Here is a 19586-nt window from a genome sequence, read left to right on the forward strand (position 1 = left end):
CCTCTGCTCGCGGCGTCATCGGTCTCCGGGCAGAATCTCCCCCGGCCCTTTCCTCCGCCCTTCTGCCACTAACGGTCATTCCCGGGACCGGCCAATGGGAATCGTCCTCTGCTCGCGGCGTCATCGGTCTCCGGGCAGAATCTCCCCCGGCCCTTTCCTCCGCCCTTCTGCCACTAACGGTCATTCCCGGGACCGGCCAATAGGAATCGTCCTCTGCTCGCGGCGTCATCAGTCTCCGGGCAGATCCTGGCATGACTGGCTGAGTGACCGTTGGGAACGTGGAGGCCTAAACCTCGCTGCTGGTGCTGCTGCCGGTGAAGAGGCCCAGTGAAGGTTCTCTCTCCCGCCCGCCCGCCCGCCCGGGCTGCCTGCCTGCCTCTCTCTCCCGGTGAGTTTCGTTTCCAAACCCCCCGGAGGGAGGGAGGGAAGGCCGGAGAGGGCCCGGGCCTGTTCCCCTCCCGGGCGGGCCTTTCTCTCCCGCCCTCTTCCTGGGAAACCAGGCCTCAATCACCACCGCCGCTCCCTCAGCCAGGCCTGGGCCAGAATCCCTCCCCTCAAGCCCTTCCTTTTCCCCTTCAGCCACTTCAACTGAGGAAAGGGCCTGAGGCTTCCAGGTGTTTTGGACTCCAACTCCCAGAGTCCATGAAGCGGCTGAGGGGAGAAAGGGAGGAGCCTGAGGCCAGGAATTCTGGGAGTTGGAGTCCAAAACACCGCCAGGGAGGGGGGGGGGCAGCACGGTGGTATGGGATATATAATCTGTTTTTCAATAATAAATAATAATAATAAACTTTATTTTTATATCCCGCCCCATCTCCCCGAAGGGACTCGGGGCGGCTCACAACAGGGACAAGCCCGAACAACAACAACATATTTAACATAACCTAAAACATTCCAACAATACACAAAATAAAATAATAGACAAATACATTAATAATAATAATAATAAAACTTTATTTATACCCCACCACCATCTCCCCAACGGGGACTCTGGGTGGCTTACATGGGGCCATGCCCAAAACAATACAATGTAAACAGCATATAAAAGAACAGCACATCACAATACAATAAGCAATACAATAAATAATAATATCCATTACAAAATAAAACAAGGAGACAGTGAAAACAAGGGCAGACCACATGAACATTAAGTTAAATCTCGGGGTGAGAAAGACATAAAAATAAAAACCACAGCGAACAGGGTCATATTAAAAGCAACCCAGTGGGGACAGGTTTCATAAAGTGCTGTATCATGGAAATAAGTAGCAATGATAAAGTGCCGTATGTTTTCAAAACAGGAAAAAAGTATTCTAATAACAGAGTTCCAAGCTTGGTAGATGAAGTAAATGCAGAGGATGTAGCACATCTTGCTTTCAGTAAGACCTCTGGAAAGGCCTCCCATGGTTTTACAAACAACAAGTAAAAGTGGGCTGGATAATACTCCTGTTCAGTGGATTTGTAATGGTTTGAGCGACCAGAGTGCCGCAGGGTTCTGTCCTGGGCCCAGTACTGCTCAACATGCATATCATATTTTCAGATGACAACAAATTAGCAGGGATAGCTGACAGTCTAGAAGATAGGATCAGAATTCAAAATGGCCTGAACATGGTAGAGAGCTGGGCCAAAACTAACCCAAATAATGTCAACAAGAATATATGTAGAGTAGTGCACTTAGGCAGGAGAAAAATGCCATGCACAGGAACAGGGTGGGCGATACCTGGCTTGACAATCATTCATATGATGGGGTCTTGGAGTGTTAGAGGACTACAAGTGGAACATGAGCCAACAATTAAGGATGAAGCATGAGGATCTTGGACGAATGGAATTGATTATATATATGTTTTTAAGGTTTTTATAATGTGTTTTACGAATGTTATTAATAGATCTGTTTATATTGTTTTGTTTTTATGATTGCATTTTGGGCATTAAATTTTGCCAATTTTTGTAAGCAGCCCCGAGTCCCCTCGGGTGAGAAGGGCAGGGTATAAATGCTGTAAATAAATAAATAAATAAACAATGTGAGGCAGCAGCTGAAAAGACTATGGGATTTTGGGCTGCATCCAAAGGAGTATCGTGTCTAGATTCAGGGAAGTCATGGCGACCACCTTTCTCCTTTGGTGAGACCTCACCTGAAATAACACTGTGTCCAGTTCTGGGCACCACGATAGAAGCGGGAACATGCTCAGATTCCATTTCTGATTCTACGTATCAATTAAGAAATTGTTCTTACCTGTGACCAACTGGACGTCTCTACAAAGCTTACAACTGTGGCATGGAGGCCTTGGCCTTATGTTGTACTGTTTATTTTATGTATTGTATTATTTAATTGCATTATGATATGGTTATATTGTATTGTCCTGGGCATGGCCCCATGTAAGCTGCCCCGAGTCCCCATTGGGGAGATGGTGGCGGGGTATAAATAAAGTTTTATTATTATTATTATTATTATTATTATTATTATTATTATTATTATTAGCCCTTTCCCTTTCAAACAACCAACAGGAATGTAAATCTGCTTTAAAGATTTTCTCATTATTTTTCTTGACAGCTCTCATGTGAGGAGGGAATCTTTTCTTCTTCCGCCAGGGCCCAATCGCCTTTGTGGACGTGGCTAAGGATTTCTCCCTGGAGGAGTGGGTTCTCCTGAATCCGGATCAGAAAGCCTTGCACAAGCAGATCATGGAGGAGATGAATGGGATTGTGGACTCTCTTGGTAAGGCTCCCTCACTGATGGGGATTTCTGTTTCAAAAGGCAGTATTATCCTAAATCATCACAGTCACTGAGGGTCCACAAGGCAGGGCTTATGTTAGGAATGTATGACATAAGCGTAATAATAATAATAATAATAATAATAATAATAACATTAGTACCAATTCAGACTCAAGTGGGAAGATTTCCATAACGAATCAAGTCGAAGCATATTCTCTCTCTCTCTCTCTCTCTCTCTCTCTCTCTCTCTCTCTCTCTCTCTCTCTGAGTGTTTGTGTGAGAGGCAAGGAGAGGGAAGGAGCAGATTGGCTGGAGAGGGGCCGGAGAATGGATCATGAAGAAAAACAAACTTCCCCTAGCTTCAGATACGCAGAGGCAGCTATACATCTTACGATTGGTGTATTCAACCTTGTTTTTCCTCCCAACCAGGCAGGCTAGTCTTTGCGTGTCTGAAGACTAAGCTCTCTCTCTACGCTGTCTCTCTCAGCACACAAACAGGCCCTAGCCTCATTCACTCGGTGACTTGTAATATCATGTGTTCTGTGCTTGTGAATGATTGGGGCTCAGGGTTTTTTGTGCACTGGGAGAGACATAGAGCAGCCGTCAAACACTCTGCCCCTTTCCTTCAAGTAGTAAGAGTGTCATTCATGGTAGTTTCACATCGGCAGAAATCTGTTTTTGTTTATTCATTCAGTCACTTCTGACTCTTTGTGACCTCATGGACCAGTCCATGCCAGAGTTCCCTCAGCACCTTCAAGGTCAAGCCAGCCACTTCAAGGATACCATCCATCCATCTTGCCCTTTGTTTGGCCCCTTCCTTTTGCCTTCCCTATTCCCCGGCATCTTTCTCTTCTCTAAGCTTTCCTGTCTTCTCATAATGTGGCCAAAGTACTCTTTGGGGTTGTTTTTCCAGAAGTATTCTCTCTTGATGTTTCACCCACATCTATGGCAGGCATCCTGAGAGGTGTGAGATATATTGGAAACTAGGCTAGTGAGGTTTGTAGATCTGTCTTTCCCACATACCTGACAACCTGTTTTTATAGTATATTTGTTGCTGGCCCTCGTGGCAGAATGTAAGCCGCTCTGAGTCCCCTCGGGGAGAAGGGCGGGGTATAAATGCATGTAATAAATAAATAAATAAACCTCTGAGGATGCCTGCCACAGATGTGGGTGAAAGGTCAGGATAGAATACTTCTGGAACATAGCCATACAGCCTGGAAAACACACAACAACCCTGTGATTCCGGCCATGAAAGCCTTTGACAACACATAGTTCCTCTTTGCCCCTCATATCACTTCACTTCACTTTATTTCTTAATTAGTCGTTCTCCACCAGAGTGCTCCGAGCGACTTACAATTTAAAATATCATTCCACAATATAAAAACATTCAACATAAAAACATTCAACAGTGACTATTTGGCAAATTAGATCTGATTTACTTAAATGCACAACCATATCCTTCCCTGCAGTGAGCAGCCAGGCATTATTTCCTGGAGTATGAGCTTCTTGTGGCTCAAGGCACTCTCAGGATTTTCCTCCAGCACCAAAGTTCAAAAGTATCTCTCTTCCTTTGCTCAGCCTTCCTTATGGTCCAGCTCTCTCACACATCCATAGGGCTCGGGCTGTGGCGCAGGCTGGAGAGCAGCTGCAATGAATCACTCTGATCAGGAGGTCATGAGTTCGAGGCCCGCTCGGAGCCTATGTTTGTCTGTCTTTGTTCTATGTTAAAAGGCATTGCATGTTTGCCTATATGTGTAATGTGATCCGCCCTGAGTCCCCTTCGGGGTGAGAAAGAAGGGCGAAATATAAATGCTGTAAATAAATAATAAATAAATAAATAAATTACTATGGGATATACAGTAGAGTCTCACTTATCCAACATAAACGGGCCGGCAGAATGTTGGATAAGCGAATATGTTGGATAATAAGGAGAGATTAAGGAAAAGCCTATTAAACATCAAGTTAGATTATGATTTTACAAATGAAGCACCAAAATATCATGTTAGACAACAAATCTGACAAAAAAGTAGTTCAATACGCAATAATGCTATGTAGTAATTACTAGTGTATATATGAATTTAGCACCAAAATATCACGATGTTTTGAAAACACTGACTATAAAAATGCGTTGGATAATCCAGAACGTTGGATAAGTGAGACTCTACTGTACCATTGCTTTAACCATGCGGACCTTCATTGCCAGTGTGACATCTCTACTCTTTACTGTTTTGTGTCACACTCAAGGCAGCGGAGCACCAAGAACCATACACGGAGGCCAATAAACTATCTAATATCTTTATTAAGGAAATATGTAAGAATAATAAAAGCAAGTAGAAAATATAGCCCAGAGGCAGACCTTTCAAAGGAGGTCAAATATAGTCCAGAAATAGTTTGTCCAATAAATGATATTAGAGTCCAAAGATAAAATCCAATAAACCGAAACACACACTATTGCCAAGCAATAGTGTGGGGAATTGTCCAGGGTCTTTCAAAGGTCCAAGGTATGATTCACAACAAGCTGAAATAAAACTTGGTTCTAGGAATAAAGTCCGTGACTAAGAACGAGGCAAGGCAAATCTTGAAATACTTGAATGAGCAAGGCAAGGAAACTGGATTTGCAGACTTTGCGAAGTCCACACAAGGCTGGAACACGATTTCACTCCTGAAGCTGCTCTGTTGACTCCGCACCGGACCAACCGTGCCAGGCACCTATATCTGGGTCTCGTTTTCCCGCCAAGCAGGTGTCCAGCGTTCTCTTTCCCTAGAGAACGGGAAACAAAACCCAGCTTTCTCCAGATGTGAGACTCCCTGGATTTTCCCAGGGGAAACATGGCTAATCAGGCTGTGGCGCAGCTGTTGAGCAGCTGCCTTAAATCACTCTGACCATGAGGTCATGAGTTCGAGGCCAGCCCGTGGCGGGGTGAGCACCCGTCAATTAAAAATAAAAAATAGCCCCTGCTCGTTGCTGACCTAGCAACCTGAAAGATAGTTGCATCTATCAAGTAGGAGATAAGGTACCACTTATAAAGTGGGGAGGCAAGATTAACTAATTTACGACCTGGAATGAGGAAGTGCCGTCAGTGTGGATGATGAAGCAGCTGCTCCCCCCTGTGGCCAGAATCGAACATCCCCTCAGAAGAACGTTAACTTGCCTCTGCGTGTGTCTCTCTGTCTCTGTTTGATGTGTTTATGGGCATTGAATGTTTGCCCTATGTGTGTTATAATGTGATCCGCCCTGAGTCCCCTTCGGGGTGAGAAGGGCGGAATATAAATACTGTAAATAAATAATCAGTGTCTTGTTTGGCTGCAGTTCTCAAGCTCCTGCGAACCCGCTCTTTCACTCCCCTGTCTGCAGCAAAGGACTGTCTCCTAGCGAAGGGAGGTGAGAGCTGCTCAAGGTCTGTCTTAATTGGTTCTGGGGCGAGAACATCAACATCAGGCATCTGGAAAGATTCCAGCTGTTGTTGATCCGGAGAAAACCCTATGTTTTCATCCTCATCTGCCACAGTGACACTAGGAGCGGGACTACAAGGCCCATGAGACATCACATTTTGTCATCAAGATTGGTCCTTGCTCTGCTCCCAAGAAGTAAAAACACATCCCAACTGTCAATCAGGAGACAAAGGGAAGGGATTCCCTCAGCCTATTGTGAAACTAGCTCACTGTTTCTCATTGGGGACTGCAGACTTGAGCAGCGTGGGGTTGAATCACAACAAATGTATCAGCAGCTCTTTCCTCTGGGACACAGTCTTGTCCTTCCTCCCAAACTGGGATGGTGTGGAGGCAGTCTCTTCTCTCTCACGTGGGATGTTATGCGGATTCCACTCTATCTGGCTGAGTCCTACAGACATCCCTTTTTTGTTCCCTTCTCTACCTTCATCATTGTTCTCCACTTTATCTTTACAATCACGGTTTTGCACATTCACAACTTTGTCAGGCAAATCTATCCCTTTGGAACTCATATTTACAGGACTGTAAAAGTCTTCCCAGGACTGAACTTTTTATGTACTTAAATTCCGACAGTGTTGTTTTATGCAACTCATTCTTTATTTGTAGTCAATTTTTAGTAGTCAATGTTTTTGAAGTCAATGTTTCCAATACATTGTGATGTTTTGGTGATAAATTCATAAATACAGTAATTAATCCATAATGTTACTGTGTATCGAACTGCTTTTTCTATTGATTTGTTGTAAAACATGATGCTTTGGTGCTTAATTTGTAAAATCATAAAGTAATTTGATGTTTAATAGGCTTTTCCTTAATCCCTCCTTATTATCCAACATTTTTGATTATCGAACATTCTGCTGGCCAGTTTATGTTGGATAAATGAGACTGCTGTACTCTGAAATTAGGTATGGGACCTTCTACGTTGGAATGGAAAAATCCAGCCTTAAGGGATCATGGAGAGAGAGAACTGGGATTGGGGGAGAGAAAGAAAAAGGAGGGAACGATGATGAAATGGGTGGTAGCTAGGTAAAGTCTAAAGACAGAGAAAAAGGCCAGCATTTGGATGTGAAGGGAAAAGGCATCCATTCCCCAGAGAGAAGGAGACGGAATAAAAAACCGGGCTGGAATGAGCAATAGGAAGCCTCTGGAGCATATGTTACTCATCTCTCTCTTAGAGGCTCTAGGCATCTTTGCTGAACAAGGGGTGGGGAAAGGACAACATGTATATCTTCTTTTCCTCCATGTCTATGTTGTTTTGAGGATAATTTCAATCCACTTCTTATCCCACTTCCTTAGAGTCCTTATCACTCACGCTGAGGAATGATTCTTTCTGTTCTTCTTCACAGTAGATAACGGGGAGAAGAGCCCAGTATGCACTGAATGCAGGAAGCATTTGGGGCACAACGCGGGCCTTTGTCGAGACCAGCAAGCCCACACAGAAGATGGAGGTTCTGCCAGAGAAAGACCCGAAAAATGCAATGTATGTGGGCAATGTTTTACCCATAATTTGGCACTTATGCATCACAGGACACTTGATGTTGGGAAAAGCCATCTTAAAGGGAACGTATCTGCAAAATGTGTGGTGAAACATGAGAAATTTCACACAGGTCAGGAACCATACAGATGCCAGGAGTGTGGGAAGTATTTTGCTTACAGTTCACAATTGGTGAGGCACAAGAGACTCCACACAGGAGAGAAGCCATACGAATGCCAGGAGTGTGGGAAATGTTTTGCTTCCTCTTCAGGCTTGGTGAGCCACGAAAGGCTCCACACAGGAGAGAAGCCATACCAATGCCAGGAGTGTGGAAAACGTTTTGCTTCCAATTCAGCCTTGGTAAGGCACAAAAGACTCCACACAGGAGAGAAACCATACCAATGCCAGGAGTGTGGGAAATGTTTTGCTTCCAGGTCAGATTTGCTGAAGCACCAAAGACAGCACACAGGAGAGAAACCATACCAATGCCAGGAGTGTGGGAAATGTTTTGCTTCCAGTTCAGCCTTGGTGAGCCACAAAAGACTTCACACAGGAGAGAAGCCACACCAATGCCAGGAGTGTGGGAAAAGTTTTGCTTCCCGTTCAGCTTTGGTGAGCCACAAAAGGCACCACACAGGAGAGAAACCATACCCATGCGAGCAGTGTGGAAAATGTTTTGTTTCCTGTTCAGCCTTGGTGAGCCACAAAACACTCCACGCAGGAGAGAAACCATACCCATGCCAGCAGTGTGGGAAATGTTTTGCTTCCAGTTCAGCCTTGGTGAGGCACAAAAGACTGCACACCGGGGAGAAGCCATACAGATGCCAGGAGTGTGGAAAATGTTTTGCTTCCAGTTCAGACTTGTTGAAGCACAAAAGACACCATACAGGAGAGAAGCCATACAGATGCCAGGAGTGTGGAAAATGTTTTGCTGAGAGTTCAGTCTTGGTGAGACACAAACGACTTCACACAGGAGAGAAGCCATACCAATGCCAGGAGTGTGGGAAATCTTTTGCTTCCAGTTCAAACTTGGTGAGCCACAAAAGACTCCACACAGGAGAGAAGCCATACCAATGCCAGGAGTGTGAAAAATGTTTTGCTTCCCGTTCAGCCTTGGTGAGCCACAAAAGACTTCATACAGGAGAGGAGACTTTGTCCATGCCTAAGCTTCCAGGGGAGATGTGGAAACCCAAATAATGTAACTCAGTCTTATGAAATTCACACTTTGAAAGTTTTGCATATAGCTGATTCTTCTGTAGTATCTGCAGGACCCTCCGGGTCATTTTTATATATTCATCAGTATCTTTCGAAGAAATCAGGATGTCATCCAGGTAAACAATCACACCTCTATATAGCCACTCATGGAAGATCTCATTGATAAATTGCATGAAAGCCCTTGGTGAGCCTTTTAAACCGAATGGCATGGCATGGAAAATGTATGTTCCTAGATGACAATTGAAAGCTGTCTTCCACTGATCTGGCTGGACCCATATTCTAAAAAACGCTTCCCTAAGACCCAACTTGATAAATATCCGTACCTTCCCCAGTTGAGCCAACATGTCGGATATTAACGGGAGGGGATATTTGTTGGAGGTGCAAATTGTGTTCAGACCCCAATAGTCAACACACAGTCTCAGAGAACTGTCCGCCTTTGGATGGAACAAAACAGGGGTGGTCATCGGCAACTTTGCTGGCTCAATAAAGCCTCTGGCTAGATTCTTGTCAATAAATTCCCTCGGGGCTCCTTTTTCAGGTTCTGGCATGGCATATAGCTTGGGGTTTGGCAGTTTAACATTGGGTTCAATTTTAATGGCACAGTCATTTCTATGTGGTGGCAACTGGTAACTTTCTTTTTCACTGAACACCTCCGCAAAATCATGATAGACACTAGGTATGCTATGTGACGGGACATCCTGTGACGTTGTGGCTACCACCCCCTCTTCTTCCACTGTGCGTGTTGGCTGTGGAGCCTTCTTGAAACTACAGCTCCCATCATGGAAGGTAAACGTCCCATCTTTGCCATTTATCTGGAGGTTTTGCCATCTCAACCAGGGGACTCCCAATATGACTGGCTAATGGGCCATGGAAGATATCACAAATTGTAATGACTCCTTGTGGGACCCTACTCTCATTTCTAGAAAATGTCTTCTCTCTTACTGGGGCTCCACTAGCTGTGGACCCATCTAATTGTGAAAAAGCAACAGGCGTTTTTAAAGTTGGGGCTTTACTCCCAACTGATTTGCTAGTGTTGGAGTGATCAGGCATCTGGTACATCCACATAGCGCCTGCTTCTACTCAAGGGTTAGCAGCTCCACTCTAATCCTCACAATGTCACAATTGAGACTCACTGATGTCTTTCCACCCTGGGTGTCTGATCTGCCGTCAGGCGTCTACAGCAGATTGTTGTTTCCCAGCAGCCACACAGCTTCTCCTTCCCCCTCCAACTCTACCTCTTCGGCAGGGAGTTGGCCGGGGGCCAGCACCCTCTCAGTTGCTGTGGATGCTTTCCCCTTGATCTCTTTTGGAGAAAGAGGTGCTTTCTGAGGAGGAGGCTTGTCTCCTTTCTGCTGGCTCACTCTTTTTGGGCAATCAGCTGCTCGGTGCTCCTGGTGGCAACACATGGCTTCAAACTACAGGAAAGGAGATTCCACCTGAACATCAGGAAGAACTTCCTCACTGTGAGGGCTGTTCGACAGTGGAACTCTCTCCCCCGGACTGTGGTGGAGGCTCCTTCTTTGGAGGCTTTTAAGCAAAGGCTGGATGGCCATCTGCCGGGGGTGCTTTGAATGCGATTTCCGGCTTCTTAGCGGGGGGTTGGACTGGATGGCCCATGAGGTCTCTTCCAACTCTACTATTCTATGATTCTACATGAAGCACGCTCCCCATCTCCCCTTCCTCTCTCTGCTGGACGATCTGCCCCGGTGAGAAGAACGGCATATTCCTCCGGAATGGGCTGTTGCCGGGTGCCAGGCTTGGTTGCTTTCCCTGCATCTGTCAGAGTAATGGTTAATGTAGTGAAATGTTAACTCATTGTGAAAGGTAGAGAAATGTTCCGGTAAGCATTCCAACAGAGGTATGGTTAAGTGCATAGAAGTAGATTTACTGCCTAGAGTGACATATTTCGGCTTCCTCTGTATAGCAGGAAATAAATCACTAGATTGGAATGTGGGAGGAGACAACTTTACTGATAGTGTGCTTTGTCAGTCGCCATTATGCTCTGCTTGTAGATTAGATGTGTGTGTTATCTTCTCTTTATGTATATAGCTGTAGATAATGTCAATAAAAGCTTTGAACCGCCGAGATTGACTGACAGCTTATTTTTCCATGGGACTGGACTGAACTCTCTTCGGAAGGAGAGCAATTGAGGCGAAGAAAGTGATTATGTCTCAATTGACCTCTCACATCGACAGGATTGACATGGCATCTGCTCCTTGTCGCATTCTACTCTCCCAACTAGTATAATCAATTTGTCTAAGGCAGGGGTCCCCAAACTATGGCCCGCAGGCCACATGGGGCCCCTGAGGCCATCTATCCGGCCCCCAGCCTGTCCTCTAAGCAGCCGACTGGTCCTGGGCGGGAGGGAGGAACAGCCAAGAGGAGGAAGGCTGCTGCTGCTACTGCTTCTTAAGCAGTGCTGCTTCGGCTGGCTCGGCAGCAGGCGAGCGGGGGAAGGACTTTAGGACCTGCTCGCTCTCCTTTTCCTCGCCTTCCTTCCTCTTCTTCCAAAGCAGCCTCCGCCCGTTGCTTTGGAAAAGAAAGCAGGAGAAGAATAGGAATAGGAGGAGAACGTCGAGTGGGCTCCTAAAATCCCGCCCCTGCCAGTCGCTTTGGAAGACAAGAGGAAAAGGAGAATGGCAAGCGGTTCTTTGGACCAGGTGAAGTTTCCGAGCATTCCTCAGAGGCAACTCCAAGTAGAGTGCATTATAATCATCTAGGCAGGATGTAACTATGGCATGGACCACTGTGGCCAGATCTGGCTTCTCAAGGAACAGGTGCAGTTGGGACACAAGTTTTAATTGTGCAAACGCCCTCCTGGCTACTGCCAACACCTGGGCCTCCAGGTTCAGCGCCAAGTCCAGGAGGACCCCCCCTCCCAACTGTGAACCTGTGTTTTCAGGGGGAGTGTGACCCCATCCAGCACAGGCCGGATCCCTATTTCTTGATCCTCTTTCCAACTGACCAGGAGCACCTTTGTCTTGTCTGGATTAAGTATCAACCTGTTTGCACTCCTCCTTACTTACTTAGGTCATCCCTCGTAGTTCGAGGATGATGGTCCTCCATTTCTTGGAAGACGCCTGTGTGTGATTTTTTTAAATGTGTGGAGGCCGGTCAACACACAGTCTTCACAGATTGAGGTCCCAGCAGTGGTGTGATTAACACAAGAGTGGCTTCTCAGTCTGTTGCAGCCTTCTTCCGCCTTCACAGCCGTTGTAACATGTACCATGTTATCCTCCGCCTGCTCTTTGGGTCTTTGGATTGTTCTTGGTCTGGATCCTCCCCTGTGGCCACTCCTGGGAGTGCATGACAGTGGTTGTGCCCTCAGGTTCATTGGAACATGCAAGGCCCCCCCCCCCCCCCCCACCACCACCACCACGGCAAGGTGACAATGCACTCCTCCAATCCATTATGGATGACAGGCACTGGTTTAGGCTCAGGACAGCTTCCTTGGCACATCCAGGAGTGAACCTATTACACCTATCCTAAAGTCATCCACTGACTGCCAATCAGTTTCTGGGGCAAAGGATAAAGTATTGGTTTAGACCAACATGGTTTGGGTCCTGGTTAATTACAGGATTGCCCTCTCCTGTACAATCATCCCCCAACACTGAGGTCCTCTGGGAGGCATCTGCTCCAGATTGCCAGAACTTTACTATCCTTTTCATTGGCTGCCCAAGACAGTGAACGACCTGCTGGAAGAGCTCCAACAGCTAGATCAGTTGTCTCAATTTAAGATGTAAGCAAAGACCTATCTTTTCCAGCAGGCCTACCCAGGCAGTTTTAATAATGAATTTTAAAATTGCATTTTATGTTTAATGTCTGTTTTATGTATTTAATGTGAATTTTGTTGAAATGTGTTTAATAAGTATATATTTTAAAGAATGCTTTTAGATGAATGTGTGTTTTAGCAATGTTGTAACCCGCCTTGAGCCATCAGGATAGGCGGGCAAGAAATTTAAAAAAAAACCCTATTACTAATCTAATAATGCAGCACAGAAGAGGTAAAGGGGCAGCAGAGGAATATCTGGCTATTCCAAAAGGACCTTAGTCTCATAAACAAGATATTGGACCAAAATGGGAAAGGCAGCAGAAAAGACATAAAGAGGCACCACAGGAATACCTGGCTATGCCTGTGGTATACTGTGCCTTTAAGCCACACTCTCTGGTTGTTACAGCTGTAATGTAAGAACTACTGATTGCTGGGATATATAGCTTTTGTGCACCCAAAGCCTCAGTAGCCTTCCTAATGTTTGGAATAAAATCTTTCCTACAAGACTCTGCTGGCTGTTGAGCTTCCTTCATACGAAGAATACTACATGGTGTCAGAAGTGGGATACAAACCTCTCCTGTGCTACAACCTGGAAGCTGGCGTCCCCCGAAAAAGGAGTGTTTAGACATGGAGTCATTTCGTCCTCCTCCTCCCCTTGCTATGCAAGGTAATTTGGCTGAGAACTGGAGACGGTGGGAACAGGCCTTTCAGTTGTATCTTGCTGCAGCGGGACTTGAGAATGTGTCAAAGAAGCGGCAGATAGCTATCCTGCTACATTGTGTGGGAGAGGAAGGAGTTTCTTTATATAATACATTTGTTTTTGCCGAGGAGAACCCGAAAGATATTGCAGAGGTTCTGGAACAGTTTAGGACTTATTTTTTACCTCGGAAGAACATTGTGTTTGAAAGGTTTTGTTTCTGGAACCATATGCAGAGTCCTGGAGTTACAAATGTGCAATTTATTGCTGAGCTAAAACTGAAAGCAGCCAGCTGTGAATTTGGAATGGCAGTTAATGAGATGATAAGAGATAAAGTTGTTTTTAGTTTACAGCAAGAGAAACTGAAACAAAAGTTGTTACAAGAAGCCGATCTTACACTTGAGAAGGCCGTGGAGATATGCCGGGTTGATGAGACAATGAGAGCTCAGCTGAGAACCATGGCAATAACATCGGAAGAAGGAGTGTTTGAATTACAAGACAGCCATGGAGAAAACAAAGAGATTATAACTCAAGCTCTGGGAACCAGGGAGTCAAGACACAGAGACAATTGGAAAAATCAGAATAAGTGTGGTTATTGTGGTACAGCTCATGAACCTCGGAGATGTCCAGCATTTGGAAAGACCTGCAACAAGTGTGGCAAGAAAAATCATTATACCAGGTTATGCAGGTCAAGGGTGACCAATCCTGTGAATATACAAGCCAGACAACACATTCATGAGTTGAATGTAAGTAATTTAATGATAGGAAAGCTGGATGAAGAAATGAAGGATACACAGATAACAAACAAGGCAGGATGGTATGCTGATATTTCCATAAGAGACTGTATAATTAAGTTTAAATTAGATACTGGAGCTGAAGCAAATGTGTTACCATTTAGTATATTTTCTAGAATACCTGGTGCAAAACAAATGTCTAAGAGTAAAGTAGTGCTGGTTGCATATGGGGGAACAAAAATACAACCAATGGGAGCAGTTGAGTTTGATTGTATAACAGCAAAAGGAGTGTATAATCTGTTGTTTTATGTGACAGATTGCTCGACAACCCCATTATTAGGCAGACCAGCTTGTGAGAATTTGGGTTTAATTTATAGGGTAGATCTGATACAGGCAGAGGGGTTATTAACACAAGAAAAATTGCTCAGCTTATATCCAGAAGTATTCCAGGGTCTCGGTGAGTTTCAAGGACATCACCACATTCACACTGATCCAACAGTGGTTCCCGTGATCCAAGGATGTAGGAGAGTGCCCTTTGCCATACATGATAGGCTAAAGGATACCCTTGATCAGATGGAAAATATGGGAGTTATAACAAAAGTTGTAGGACCCACAGATTGGGTGAGCAGTTTTGTTATCACTGAAAAAAAGAATGGGTCTCTGCGTATATGTCTTGATCCGCGAGATCTAAATAAGGCAGTGCGGAGACAACATTATACCATCCCAACAGTTGAGGAAGTTTTAAGTCACCTAGCTGGAAAGAAAATCTTCACAATAATAGATGAGAAAGATGGCTATTGGCAGGTAAAACTAGATAAAGCATCATCCAGATTATGTACATTCAATACGCCGTGGGGAAGGTATTGTTTTAATCGTTTACCATTTGGGCTTAAATCCTCAAGTGAAGTTTTTCAACAGAAAAATCAAGAAACATTTGGGCATATAAAAGGTGTATATATGATTGCTGATGATATGATTATAGCAGCTGAGACAAGTAAACAACATGATGAGATTTTACATCAGGTAATGGAAACAGCACGTGTCAAAAACATCAAGTTTAACAAAGAAAAGATCCAGTTCAGGGTAAACTCTGTTAGATATATGGGCCATATTGTGACTGCAGAGGGAGTCAGGCCAGACACTGAGAAAGTAAAGGCAATTCAAGAAATGAAACCTCCCAATGACAGGCAGGGAGTGCTTAGATTTCTAGGGTCAGTACAGTATTTGGCAAAATACATCCCAAAAGAGGCAGAGTTAACAGCGCCATTGAGAAGTCTGTTAAAGAAAAATATGAGTTTTCAATGGATGCCAGAACATCAGAAAGCTTTTGAGGCGATCAAGCAAAAGTTGTGCGATGCACCTGTACTGCAGTATTTTGATGTGACAAAACCAGTTGTTATCCAAGCAGATGCTTCAAAAGATGGCTTAGGAGCATGTCTCCTACAGGATAATAAGCCAGTGTCTTATGCTTCAAGGGCACTCAGTTCTGCAGAGAAAAATTATGCTCAAATAGAGAAAGAATTGCTTGCTGTTGTATATGCAGTACAAAAGTTCCATCAGTATGTGTTTGGTAAAATGGTTCTAGTTCAAACTGATCACAAGCCCTTAGAATCAATTTATAAAAAACCAATAGGCAGTGCCCCGGCTCGTCTGCAAAGAATGTTGTTGCAGCTTCAGAAGTATCAACTTAACTTTGTATATACTCCAGGTAAACTTATGTATCTGGCTGATACCTTGTCAAGAGCTACTGTTGATCCCCCTGGAAGTCAGGAAAATCCAATAGGAGATGAGAAAGTGATATACGAAGTGAATACATTAGCCATGCACCCAGATAAAATGGGTTTAATACAAGAAGCAACAAAACGTGATCCCCAGCTTAGGATGATTCAAACATACCTAAACCAAGGATGGCCAAAGTACATGAGAAAGGTGGCTCCAATAGCAAAATATTTTTGGCCGGTTAAAGATCACCTAAGGTATAGGGATGGGGTTCTTTTCATGGGAGAAAGAATAATCATTCCGGCAAGCCAAAGACAAAATGTTCTTGCACAGCTGCATGAGTCCCATCAAGGGATTCAAAGAACCAAAGAAAGAGCAAGACAGTTGATGTACTGGCCTGGTATGTCCAAAGATATTGAGTCAGCTGTTGGCAGTTGTTTTGTGTGTGCTTGTTTTGCCCCAAATAATCAAAAGGAACCACTTAAACCCCATGAGATCCCAGAAGGGCCATGGCAGAAGGTGGGAGTGGATATATTTGAACAGGACAATCGCTCTTTTCTGTTGGTAATTGACTATTTCTCAAAATACCCAGAAGTAGTAAGTTTACCTGATAAAACTGCAAGAACAGTAATTGTCAAGATGAAATCTGTGTTTGCAAGACATGGAACTCCATTAATTGTGGTGAGTGATAATATGCCATTTGCGAGTCAAGAATTCAAAGTATTTGCGAAAGAATGGGGATTTGAACAATGCTTTAGTAGTCCGGGGTATCCACAATCTAATGGTATGGTAGAACGAGCCATCCAGTCTATAAAACAACTTACACATAAAGTAGGAAAGGCAAGGGGTGATCTGTATGCAGCATTGTTGGAGTACCGGAATACACCTGTGACAGGACTATCATATTCACCTGCACAAATATTGATGGGCAGAATGCTGAGAAGTAAACTTCCCATAACAACTGACTTATTATGTCCTAGGATTCCTATTAACGTGCGTCAAGATCTACAAAGAGCTCAGGAAAGACAGAAACATTTTTATGATCGAACAGCAAGACCCCTCAAACCACTAAGAGAGGGAGATTTGGTATGGATGCAATCCAATAATTGCAAAGAAAGATGGCTTCCTGCCGTTGTGATAGAAAAATGTAAACAGCCTCGGTCATATCTAATAAAGAATCAGGACGGTCGCGTATATCGGCGTAATAGGCGTCAATTAAAACAACGGAACCAAACACCCGAAACTACAATTCAAGGAAATACAACATATAATGGTTCTAAAGGGATGTTTGTGAACAAAAGTGACGCACATGTAATAGCAGATAGAAAGCCAACGTATGTGACATCGCATGGCAGGCCTGTGTTTGAACCTGTAAGGTACACTCCTTAGAAGGATGGTGCTGAAGACCATCCTCAACGGTGGGCTAAGTACTAGTGACCTCTGGCCCCATAGAAGACATATTTTCTTACCTGTCTAGTGATGTAATGAAGCTGCCAAGTTTTAATGAGAGACTTTTGTAATCTTGATGTATGATTTTTTTAAACACTTTTATAAAATGTATTTTGTTTTGTCTTGTCAGATGTGTAGTTATTATGTATGAAGGGGAGATGTGGTATACTGTGCCTTTAAGCCACACTCTCTGGTTGTTACAGCTGTAATGTAAGAACTACTGATTGCTGGGATATATAGCTTTTGTGCACCCAAAGCCTCAGTAGCCTTCCTAATGTTTGGAATAAAATATTTCCTACAAGACTCTGCTGGCTGTTGAGCTTCCTTCATACGAAGAATACTACAATGCCGAAGTGGTCCCAGTCTGTTAAGGCCAGGTCATGTATGCATTTTTGGGATTTTTGTTGTTAAGCTTGAGTAGAGTGTCTCTCAGGGCCAGATAAAGTGGCCGAGGAGGCAGGAGAGGGTGAGGTGTGATTTGAGTTTGCACCAGAAGCAAGAAGGCATTTCTGGGGGTGGATCTATAAAGGGGTGAGCTGGAGGGAGGGAGGCAAAGATGAGAAGCCCCTTTTGTCAGGGTATTGTGAATTGTGTGAAATGTTAAAATCAATCTAGGCTGTTAGAAATGCCTTCTGTGTGAGTTTCGGCAAGGCATTTCAGTGACTATGGAGTTAATAAGAACCTGCTTTGATTGATGTGTCACAGGACCAATGGGGTCAAGTCTGTTTGACTGGGACTTTCTTCATGGTCTGTGGAATGCAGGGGAGTGTCCTTTAGTGTGTTTGGCGTGAGCATTCGCTGGAGATGGACTATGAATGCTATGCTCTGAAGCCGAGGAGACACAGCCATGTGTCTGGGATTTATTGTGAATAACTGCAACTGTAAATAGTTATGTAAATAAAGTTAAACAACAGTTGGATTTCAACTGACCCTTCGCCTGCTGGAGTGTTTGTTGACCAGTGCTGATTCTCAGCATGGGAAGACAGCCTGGAGAAGGAGGTGAGACCGGATGATGATTTTTGGAACCCACTCTGCACAGCAACCAGGGTCTCACCCCACCGTCGCCCCCTGTCACCTCTCAGGTCATGCATTTCTACCTGGACTTCCCCAGTTTCATTTCAAAGGGCTTTTTTGGAGGCTGAAACTTGGCAGAACTTGTTACCTTCACTAGTAATGGCAGTATCTCTCAAGTAGTATTTCAGAGCTTCCCTTCTGAGCCTCTGGGGCAAGGCCCCCATGCCCTGTATCCCAGGATCTGATCCCGGATTATCTCATGTTCAAGGCAGGCGATGTGGGGCCAGATCCCGGGAGGGAGGGAAGGGCCAGGGCTGCACAGGAGGCGGGGCCAGGGCACGTGGGCTACAGTGGGGAATCCCAGCCAGCCTGCATGGGCCTTCTCCTTCGGGCCTGGATGGGCCTTCCCGCCACGGTGGGAAGGCCCAGGCACAAAGGAGAAGGAGGCGGGGGGGGGGTGGCACCATCCTCCTAGGGCTCGACAGCGCCCCCGGGACCATGACACCACAGGCAAAATGCCTCCCTCCCCGGGCGGTTGGACCACCTCAGCGTCCAACTCCCTGGAAGAAGCAGGAAAATCTCATTCAAAGCACCCCTGACAGGTCACACACACAGAGAAACCCCTCCCCCACCAATGGACACACATCTCCCTGCCCCACCTTCTGTGCTGGGAGCCACTGGGAGGAAGGGTCCCTCCACCAGTTCCATGGGCTCCATCCTGAGCCCCATGCCTCAGGGGAGGCCACCTTTGGGGATCACAAGGCCCAGCATCCCCAGGCACAAAAGGAGGCCTGTGGCTCTCTGCTTCCGGGGGGGAATCTCCTCCAAGGGAACCGGGCTCTTTGGGTCCTGTCTCTCCCAGGATGGGGTGGGCGTGCACCCAGCAAAGGACAAGGCCTGCGGGGATGGGGACCCTCGTGCGAGGCTGCAGGCGTAGGGATGCCTTGGGTGTGCACGCTTTTAGGGACCATGTATTGAAGGCCTTGCGTACACAACACTGCGATTCACAGACGTGTCAGAAACCAAAGGCAAGGGAGACTCAGACGGGCAAGACCTCCAGGGCAAGGCTGGGCTGGACCCCTTCCTGGGCGCCTGTGGACATTTCAACCATTCACAGTGATGTCCACCAGCCAGCCGATCCCAGCACACCCCATCTGGACCAAACCTTCACTGGGATACATCATGTTTTGTTGATTTGTTATGTTTAGTTATGTCAAATGGTTTATATTAATTATTTGAGCTTTAATTTATGACTTATTTGTATTTTTATGATGTATTTACTTATTTACAGTATTTATATTCCGCCCTTTCTTCTCACCCCAAAGGGGACTCAAGGCGGATCCCAATGCACGTGTACA

General features: G+C 45.2%; 1 protein-coding gene across 2 annotated transcripts; it reads left to right on the plus strand.

Annotated features, from left to right (window-relative positions):
- The first annotated feature begins 249 nt into the window (after positions 1-249).
- Positions 250-10926, plus strand: LOC107982299 (zinc finger protein 93). Of its 2 annotated transcripts, none has more exons than XM_062972805.1 (3): positions 250-388; positions 2546-2710; positions 7504-10926. In XM_062972805.1, exons 2-3 carry the CDS (start codon positions 2677-2679, stop codon positions 8823-8825), a joined length of 1356 nt encoding a protein of 451 aa, XP_062828875.1. In that variant the 5' UTR covers positions 250-388; positions 2546-2676; the 3' UTR covers positions 8826-10926. The 2 variants fall into 2 exon arrangements, with proteins under 2 accessions (XP_062828875.1, XP_016853692.2); XM_016998203.2 differs by having other exon boundaries at positions 251-388; positions 7501-10926.
- Positions 10927-19586: the final 8660 nt, after the last annotated feature.

Source organism: Anolis carolinensis, chromosome 2 (assembly GCF_035594765.1).
Source record: "Anolis carolinensis isolate JA03-04 chromosome 2, rAnoCar3.1.pri, whole genome shotgun sequence".
Lineage (NCBI taxonomy): Eukaryota > Metazoa > Chordata > Lepidosauria > Squamata > Dactyloidae > Anolis > Anolis carolinensis.

Coding starts and splice junctions, on each gene's coding strand:
- LOC107982299 (XM_016998203.2), top strand. CDS start 2,677: ATGGAGGAGATGAATGGGATTGTGGACTCTCTTG. Junction 2,711..7,500: donor TGGGATTGTGGACTCTCTTG/GTAAGGCTCCCT, acceptor TCTTCTTCACAG/TAGATAACGGGGAGAAGAGC.